The sequence below is a fragment of the Trichechus manatus genome, unplaced genomic scaffold, assembly GCF_000243295.1.
Source record: "Trichechus manatus latirostris isolate Lorelei unplaced genomic scaffold, TriManLat1.0 scaffold00025, whole genome shotgun sequence".
NCBI lineage: Eukaryota > Metazoa > Chordata > Mammalia > Sirenia > Trichechidae > Trichechus > Trichechus manatus.
Window position 1 is genome coordinate 13,715,347 of NW_004443961.1, and position 10,433 is coordinate 13,725,779.

The window sequence follows — 10,433 nt, forward strand, 5'->3', positions numbered from 1 at the left end:
AAGTTAGATGGTTGACATGTTGTGGGGTTGTTAACCAATGTCATAAAACAATATGTGTACTACTGTTTTGTGAGAAACTATTTGTTCTGTAAGCCTTCACCTGAAGTACAATAAAAAAAAGAAAAAGAAAACCTTTGTGTAATTATCACAGATACATCTCTAGGATGGGGAAATACATTAAAACTTTAAAAAGACTAGCTGAGGAGACTTACTCATGTTACAGAACAGAAACTTTAAAAATATATACAGCGTTGTTATTATCTAGTGCCTATGGTAACACGGTGCCTAAATATTGCCTAGTAGAGTCCATCCAGTTTACTTTTATATATATATTCTTACACTTGTAATTATGTAACAACACGCCCCTAAGTAGTGCTAGTTTTCGCTAACATGCCAATATACATTCTGTGTAAAGACTCACCCTTCAAAGCGCTTATAAGTAGGTAGTTCTTAATCATGGAAATAGTCCCCTCGTAATCTGGTTTACATTATTTATTCTCTGTCAAGTTCCTTTTTTCATAAACAGTAAAATATTATTTTCCTGCTCATCAGGTCAAGGACTAGAAAATCATTTTATCCATATTTGTGTACCTAATGCCCAGAAAAATTCCTGGCATATAATAGGCATTTGATAAATACTAATTGAATGAAATTTATCTCAAATTCCAAATATGTAGATATTAATAAAACTTTACTGCATAAAAATCTTGTTGAATTTATATTTCACCTTAGATTACAAGTTGTTTAAATACTCATGAGACTAACAATCTGTTAAAATTTCCATTTGGAAAGTCCCAGCAGAATATTACAAATATATTTACCATGCTATGGTTTTCTCACTAAATGCCCTATTAAATAATATTTTAGGAGTTTTACATTCAGACTTAGATGATTCAGGGACTATTATAATGGGAGGGATAAAAGCGATCTTGATAAAGAATTGTTTCCAATATTCAAGGATAGGAATTATCAGTCTGTTAGATTCCTGGACATACAAATACACCTAGATTTATTTCTATGAAAGTAACCTGAGTTAGAGAAAAACTAACATCTATCTGTTATCTTTTTCCTCTGATATCGGAAACTAAATGATAATTCTAATGATTTCAAGAAAAGTACATCAACTAGTAAACAAATCTCTGAATTGACTCAGGTGAAAAAAAACTAAGGTAAATCCAATTTCAAATGGAATGCATAGAGACCAAAGTTTATTAGTGGTTACCAGGGGTGAGTGGGAGGGAAAATGGGGAGTTACTGTTTAAGGGGTACAAGTTTCTGTTAAGAGTGATGAAGACATTTGGAAATGGATAGTGGTGATGGTTACACAACATGGTGAGTGTAATTGTCACTGAATTGTACACATAAAAAATGTCTGAAATGGCAAATGTTTTGTTATATATTTTTTATCACAATAAAATTAGAGAGAAATTCAAATGGAATTTTTTGAGGAGTTAAGTATTGGAATAAAAGACATTTTTAACTTGCACATTGATAGGCTAGTATTACATTAACCATTAAAATCTAAACTGATACAAAACAGTATCCAAAAAAGAAAGTTTTTAAAAGAGGTAGAGGTGGTCAGAAGGCACAGGAGACACTAAAGCAAGGAGAAATATTCTAGGACTTAAGAAAGGATTGTAAGAGTTGCTGTACACCCCTTTGTTAATGGTATTGGCGTAGTTTTCTTTTTCCCCCCCTTCCCTTCTGTATGTATAAAAGAACATAAAATAAAAATTGTATACTGTGGATGCTGACAAATTTAATTTATATCACTATTCATCAGAAGAAATTTAAGCAACTTATAGCGTCCTACCAAATGTTTAATACTATTAAAGAGTGTTTAAAATGTTTAAAATGTTTAAAAATGTTAGTCCACATTTTACAAAATTATAAATTGCAATTCTTTTATGGTCAGGAAATTGTAATTTTTTGAGTGTGCTGAAAAGCCATAAACATATAATTATGTTTATAATACGCTCAAATAAAAATATTTTTCATTAAAATTATTGAAATTTACATGAGCATGTATGATTATATGAATCTAGATATCATTTTAATATTTTGCCTAATTTCTTTACAAAATAAATGGTGTAATATTTTGATCATATTATATACTTTATTTTTGCCTACTGGAAATAAATCTCAAAGGTTTAGGTTGGGGTTTCAGATTGTTAGGGAAATAAAAATGCTACATATTATCCATAATTTTGTTGCTTGATTCTCATATTTCAAAAATCAGTTTTTCTAAGGGTTATGGCAAGAATAGAAGGAGCTCTGGTGACGCAATGGTTAAGTGCTCAGTTGCTAACCAAAAGGTCGGTGATTCGAACCCATCTGTGGCTCCACGGGAGAAAGATGTCACAGTCTGCTTCCATAAAGAATATAGTCTTGGTTGTGGGGACCATGGTCTCAGGGAACATCTAGCTCAATTGGCATAACACAGTTTATAAAGACAGTGTTCTACCTTCTACCTTGGTGAGTAGCGTCTGGGGTCTTAAAAGCCTGTGAGCAGCCACCTAAGATACTCCACTGGTCTCAACCCTTCGGGAGCAAAGCAGAATGAAGAGAACAAGATACAAGGAAAAGATTAGTCCAAAGGACTAATGGACCACAGCTACCAAGGCCTCCATCAGACTGAGTCCAGTATAGTTAGATGGCACCCGGCTACCACCATTGACTGCTCTGACCGGGATCACAACAGAGGGTTCTGGACAGAGCTGGAGAAGGATGTAGAACAAAATTCTAACACAAAAAAAAATACCAGATTTATTGGCCTGACAGAGACTGGAGAAACCCCGAGAGTATGGCCCCTGGACCCTCTTTTAGCTCAGTGGTGAAGTCACTCCAAGGTTCACCATTCAGCTGAGGATTGGACAGCCCCATAAAACAAAACGGGACTAATGAGGCACAGCAGTTCAGTGGCAAGGACTAGAAGGCAGAAGGGGACAGGAAAGCTGGAGATAGGGAACCCAAGGTTGAGTAAGGACAGTGTTGACATGTAGTGGGGTTCTTAACCATTGTCATAGGGCAATATGTGTACTAACTGTTTAATGAGAAACTATTTTGTTCTGTAAACCTTCATCTAAAGTGAGCATAGTAGCACAACTGGAAGAACATAATTGATGTAACTGAATTGTACATGTAGAAATTTTTGAAATGGTGTATCTTTGGCTATGTATATTCCCGCCCCCCGCCCCCAAAAAAAAGGTCCTCCAAGGCTGAGAAGGGAACACGTTGACATGTCATGGAGTTGTTAACCAATATCATAAAACAATATGTTTACTGACTGTTTAATGAGAAAATATTTGTTCTGTAAACCTTCACCTAAAAGTACAATAAAAAAAAAAATTTTTTTTAAAAGAATATAGCCTTGGAAACCCTATGGGGCAGTTCTACTCTGTCCTATAGGGTCACTATGAGTCAGAATCAACTCTACGGCAATGTGTTTGGATTTTGTTTTTGTTTTGTTTTTTTTTGTTTTTTTTTTTATGGCAAGAATAGATTTTAAAACAAAGTTAACACTAACAGAATAAGGTGTATCCAGGAAGTAATCAATGGAAAATTTTAAACATTTCTGCCAATTATAAATGCAAGCATATTTTAATTCACCAATAAATAGTTAATTAGTACCAATTAGTACAGGGCTTTGTGGGAGAAACAAGAAAGGTATCAGCCATTATAAATACCAAAGTGGTCCTCAATATGTACGTCAGAAAGCTCCATGCATGACAGGCAAGTGTGTCTAGAGAACATTTGAAGACGGACAAGAACAACTGTAGGGCATTTTGTTTTGCAAATTTTAGAAAAGCAATTTTCTAAGAACAAAAGAGCAGCATTGGGCTTAGCAAATTTATAAAGATAGTACCGTACTGCCCTCATTTTTCCATTGTCGTTGAAGTCTTCTTTCCACAATGGCTTATTGTGCACGTTACAACGTCTTCAGGGTCTTCAGAATTAAAGTGACAGAGTTTGTTTTTTTTTTTTTTTGTTTTTATGCACACTTGAGAATGGATGGTTCTTTCTTACTCTTAATATAATATGCCTTTACAGACTTCGCCAGTAATTCTAGTCATCTTGACAAAAGAAAATCACCAAGACAATACAATGATTTTACAAAGGGAAAGAATGACAGTTTCCCTTCTACTTTTCAGAAATGTTTTATAATATGATTTGAGATTGGCTTTATTAAATAGGCTGAAAGAGGAATCAATTCCTACAACATGACACTCTCTATAATAAAGAACACCTACACTTCTGAACAACACAGCCATTCCCATACATTCACCGTGTTATTATTATTACCATTAGAATTATTTCCAGAATAATTTTCTGACAGGGAAAATATGGCTTTGTTTAGAATAAACTGACAATATCAGTAAAACAAGCAATAAAATAGGAAGGGTCGAGGGTTTTGTTTTTATTCTGACTTCTGCAACCCTACTAAAGTCCCTATTATTTCTTGCTTCGCTGTTGAGACTGGTGTTCTATCAACGGTTCATTTATCCAACAAATATTTATTGTGCTCCTACTATGTGCCAAGTACTGAGCTAAGTGCTTGTTACAGGAGTAGCCAAAACAGATAAGGTTCCTGCCCTCACAGTACAGTCTGATTTAAACAATTAATCACATAGATAAATATGTAACTACAGTTTATGAGTACAATGAAGCAACAAAGCTGGGTGCCAAGAGAAAAACAGGAAGAACTAATTCAGATTGAAATTCCTCAATTTAGGCTAAGATTTGAACGATGACAAAGAATTCGCCAGATGAAGAGTTAGAGGAAGCACATTCTAGAGGGTGTGGTTATGTGAAGGTTCTGGGTTTTGCATTCCCAAATCTGAACAAAGCAGTCGGCTCAGCACATGAAGGAGAGACAGAATGACACCCACTGAGGCTGGGCAACTCACAAGCCAGTTGGTCATATGAGGGAATTCTGATTTTCTTTGGAGAGTAGTAGGAAGTCATGGAACGGTCTTATGTATATTTTATAGAGATGATTCTGTCTGCTGTTTAAAGAATGGATTGGGGGTGTCTCAGAAGAACCAAATCTGCCCAGCTGATCTTCAAATCCTTCTATAAAATGGCCCCTGCCATCTCCCAAGACTTCCCTCCACAGGCCCAGTAGCCAGCCACATGGCGCACATGGCCCTTTTCCAACACTGTCTTTACTACTTGGCCTTTGTGCTCCATCCTTACCTCCTTACTAATTAAAATCCCAGCATGCTACAGGAGACTGACCTGACTCAAAATCCAACCTCTCCAAGATGATTATTAACTATTATTTAACCCCTATGGCACTCGGTAGAAAAATTCTGAGCAGCAACAAAGGAATCCTGACTAAGGAAGTGACTTTGGCCTTGACTGCTAAGCTTCGGAATTATCTGTCTCCTGAGATTACTCAACAGGCAGTCCGCCACCCCCACATATGCACACCCAAGTCTTGGGCTAGAGAACCCATGATAAAGAGCTCCTTTCTTTCTTACTTTTAATAAAATTCAGAATTTTATTTAAAAGACAATGTTCAAACACCAAAAAAATGCTGCCAATATAAAATTGCATTTGTGCACACATGTGAAAACACACACACAAATTGCAATTAGCTGATTTTTCTTTATTTCCATGTTTAATGGTTTCCTAATAACTGTGGGGAAAAAAGGTTTGCGTATGTCTGATCTAATCCAATAAACTATAAAAACGGAGGTGCTAAATTTGAACTTAGCCTAATACTACCTATTTCTTACAGTTATCTTTTTTTCCTAAAACTGCCCTAGAATTGCATCATAGTTTTATCTAGAAAGCATAACTAGATTTACTCAGACCCCAGATTTCTTACATTACACTTTTATTTATTGTTTATACTCTGCCCACTTCCAAAGGAATTGGACATGGCTTCGTTTAAGTGGGAACATTTAGTTCCTGGCACCTGCAAACTGCTGAAAGTTTGGCTCCTCCCTGAAATAGCCCCATACAGAGGAGCAAACTGATTTAACTGAATCAGAACTTGTGGTCCAACTACAATCCAACCACCTAATCTAGACAGACCATAATCAGTCACATACATAACTGTGGGTAAAAAATAATTTTTTCTTAAAAAAAAAAAGAGTCCAATAAAACATGTAGAACAAATGGTATGTTTCTGTAACTTTGACAAAATTTGATGAATACTATTAAAAAAAAAATAATTCCACTGAAATCATTCAATAAAGAAAATATAATCCATAATGATTCAATTATAAAACTTTGACTAAATGAGACTGATGCAATGAGCCAGTATTTTACCCTAATGTCCCTAGAGGTATTTCCACATCACTCACCTTGATCTCTTTCATGCCATGTTCGACTTCCAGCAGCTGGTGAATTCGGAGAGGGATAAAAGTCTCCTGTGGGACTTGGTTCCATATTTTCATCTATGGATATAGTCTTGGGTCTTTTGCTGTTAAAATGACAATAGTTATGTTAACGGAATTTCCAGGAAGACATGTCGCATTTGAAAGTACATATGATTTGAGAAGACTCTTAAGGTGTATATTTCCATAAGAACAACTAAGGGTATCTCAGTATCATTTTGAAATAATGGTGAGTTTTCAAGACATTAACAGAAGTAGGAAACATTTCCAGTTGTATACACCATACATTATACCTACGTCTGCCTAACAAATACGGTGTTCATTGTATTTACTTTTTCAAATGTATTTCCAAAGAAACTTCAGTACATAAAAAGTGAATTCTTAACATGGTTTGTGTATTAACATTAAAAACATGTTCTTGAGGTTGTACCTGGCCCTTATGATTATTGTACTATTAATAATATCCATCTGTATAGCACTTGCACTTGACAATGTAATGCTTCCATAGTCACCCAAAGATGATAAGGGAAAAGAGTGGAGTAGAACATGAGGTCTGAAGTCTGACACGCCCAGTGTCAAGTTTTGGCTAGGCCACTTCACTCACCACCACCAATTGCTATCGAGTCCATTCTGACTCACAGTTAGTTCTACTCTGTCCTATAGGCCACACTTAATACATAAGCTCCTTAACCTTTCTAAACTCAGTTTAATCATCTGTAAAATGAAAATAATAAAACCTAGTTCAAAGAAGGGTGGTTGAGAGAATTAAATGAGGTATTAAATGTAAAGCTCTTCGTTACGTGGCTGGCAGTTAGAAGATACTTATTAAATAGTAATTATTATTAATAACCCTATAATTAATAATACAAATATTTTATAGTACTCTTGCAATTATAAGTTATTTCCTATATTCTTTATCTTTTCCTAAAAAATTAAGTTATTGATTCTTTATTCTTAAGATCAGCCCTAAAAATCAGGCCATTGCCAAATTCAAACTGACCAGTATACTTTGAAAGGGATACAATCCAATAAGGTAAACATGGTTTATCTCAATAAGAAAAGTGAATCTTTAGAACAAGTACATGGTACATGACAATTTGCCTGATATACTGCTTTCTTATACCTCCACCAATACCCTATTGAACACTTAATTATTGCCATGAAAATGGATATATTTTTTACTTTAACTATTTAGAAATTTCTTACACCTATGTGGGTAAAAACTTAAAAAGATATTTTCTGAATTAACTTTATGCACTGATAATAAGCATATGATTTCAGAGCTGCAACTGACCTCTGAGATCACATACATAAACCAATTCCTTCATTGTTACAAACGCGGAGAGAGATTTGGAGAAATAAAGTGACTGGCCCAGGGCAAGTTAACGGCAGCAGCCAGACTCAAAGCTCAAAATACGGACTCTGATTTTCAAGTCTCTGCTCTTTCCACTGCACCACATTTCCAAGCCCCTGAAGCACATGCATGTTGGGTATATTCATGGATTTACTTGTGATTAATGTTTGGCTCACAATTCCCTGAGTATTAATATGATATAGAAGATGCAAAATTTCTATCTATGGTAAACCATGGTAAGAGTAAATAATATTTCTTTAGTTTCTTCCTACAGTATCCAAGTTAGAACTAATATATATATATATATTTTAACCATCCTTTAATCTAATTCTCCCATCTGTGAGTCAGCAGTACCTATGTATAACCCACTACTGTCAAGTCAATTCTGACTCAGAGCAACCCTATAGTATAGAAAACTTGAAATGGGAGAAAAATAATTTTCATAAGGAAATAGTAGAGAAAAGTTTATAAACCTTGTTTATTTTGAATGACACAGTATTTGATACTGAGTGGCATGAAGTAAGATCTGTGTTGACGACATACTGACCTATCAGACAAAATGAAAATTACTGACAGAGTAGCTGGGACTGGGGGTTGGGGACCATAGTTTCGAAGGTCATATAGGTCAATTGGCGTAACTAGTTCATATAGAAAATTTTCTACATCCCACATTGGTGAGTAGCGTCTGTGGTCTTAAAAGCTTGCAAGCAACCATCTAAGATACATCCATTGCTCCCATCCCACTCAGAGCGAAGCAGAATGAAGAAAACCAAAGACACAAGGAAAATACCAGCCCAAAAGACTAAAGGACCAAATGAACCAGATATTTCACCAGCTTGAGACCTAAAGAACTAGATGGTGCCCGGCTATCACCAATGACCGTCCTGACAGGGAACACAACAGAGAGTCCCACACAGAGCAGGAGAAAAATGTAGAACAGAATTCAAATTCATGCAAAAAGACCAAACTCTCTGGTCTGACAGAGACTGGAGGAACCACCAAAACTATAGCCCCCCGATGCTCTGTTAACCCACAACTGAAACCATTCCCAAAGCCCATTCTTCAGACAAAGATTAGACAGGATTATATAACAAAAAATAATACATTTGAGGAACATGCTTCTTAGTTCAATCAGATATACGAGACCAAATGACAGCTCCTGTCCAAAGGCAGGATGAGAAGGCAGGAAGGGACAGGAATGGGACAAATGGACACAGGAAATTCAGGGTGGAAATGGGGAGTATGCTGTCACATTGTGGAGACTGCAACCAATGTCAAAAAACAATACATATATAAATTTTTGAATGTGAAATTAACTTGAGCTGTAAACTTTCAACTAAAGCACAATAATAAAAATAAATGAAAATTACTACTATTTATATTTTAAATTTAGAAAAACAAGCATTTTTAAGACCACAACATATCAGAGACAATTTTAGTGATAATAAACCCAAGGATTTTGCTACCCAATCTAACTATATCAAAATACAGTTTGACCATAAATGATATAAAGTTGACCTAAGTTTATGAGCTAAGTTTATGCGCATAGTCTCAGAATCAATTCAAATGCATTTAACTGTCATTATTGAAAATAGCTTAGGAAAATATCCATATAGTCTTTTATTTTTTAAAAATTGAAGATATAAAACATATATTTTGCCCTGGAACTCATGTATGTCCTTATATTTCATCATGGGCATAGTTAATGCTCTGAAATATGAAGTGGGTCTTCATATACTGATGATCCAACTCAAAAAACTAGAAAGCTATAATATTTATTCATCTTATCGTCTCATAATTTGAGACCTCTTCTATCATTCTATAATAGTGAAACGTGTCATCATGCAATCCAATGCACAACTTCCGCTCTATTTATCCCTCTTTTAAACAGGAAACGTCACATCTCTGCATTTTTTCAACTTCCGTGGGACTGAAAGTTACAATTAGAAGGTCAACAGAGAAAATAAGAATGTTAACGGAGAACCAAAAAGCAAAGAAACCTCCCCCACCCATATCCAACCTACGCTGGTAAAACCAAAATCAGAGCAAGTAATATTGTCATTGGTTATTGAGATTTATTAAATTATTCAAATAATACTGAAAAATTGAAGAACTTGGCAAACTGCGGCCTGGCCAAGTTGTGGTCTTAGGCCTTTTATTTTTAAGATTAAGTAAATGACAGATTTTATTTTTCATGTTTCAGGATTCCAAGCTTGGACGTGGTATTAGGGGAAAGCTAAAGGATGGACAGATGACTACTGCAATGGTAACGTGAATTTTTAAAGTAGCCAAAAATATTAATTAACTATAAAACTAATATATTTCATGGAACAGGTGGGAAATCATATTAATATATTTTCACAGTTCTCTCATGCAAAAAGAAAAGCTATAAAAAGGGTTTTGAATAACAATCACATTTAACTGGCAGATATCAGATATTTATAACCAAGAAAAATTAAAAAGCATCTGTAGGAGATGGGGCCAAGATGGTGGAGCAGTCAGACACTTCCAGTGGACCCCCTTACAACAAAGAACAGAAAACACAAGTGAGTCAATTATATATGACAATCTAGGAGCCCTGAACATCTAAGGCAAAGCTGAGGAACTGGACTGAATAGCAGGGGGAGGGAGAGACAGTTCAGAAGCAGCAAGGAGTTGCCAGACCCGACCTGGCGAGAGCCTGAGCCCTTCAGGCCTGAGCAGCTTATGGGTGAGCGGTGAGGTAGGCAAGC

General features: G+C 35.5%; 1 protein-coding gene across 1 annotated transcript in view; it reads right to left on the reverse strand.

Annotated features, from left to right (window-relative positions):
• NFIB (nuclear factor I B) overlaps nt 1-10,433 on the reverse strand; it is a 247,631-nt gene that overhangs the window by 59,971 nt on the left and 177,227 nt on the right. Inside the window, exons 6-7 of the mRNA XM_012554698.2 lie at nt 10,184-10,215; nt 6,315-6,433 (exon numbers count right to left, since the gene is read on the reverse strand). Of these exons, the coding sequence (XP_012410152.1) occupies nt 6,315-6,433; nt 10,184-10,215 (151 nt within the window). The remainder of the gene's footprint in view (nt 1-6,314; nt 6,434-10,183; nt 10,216-10,433) is intronic.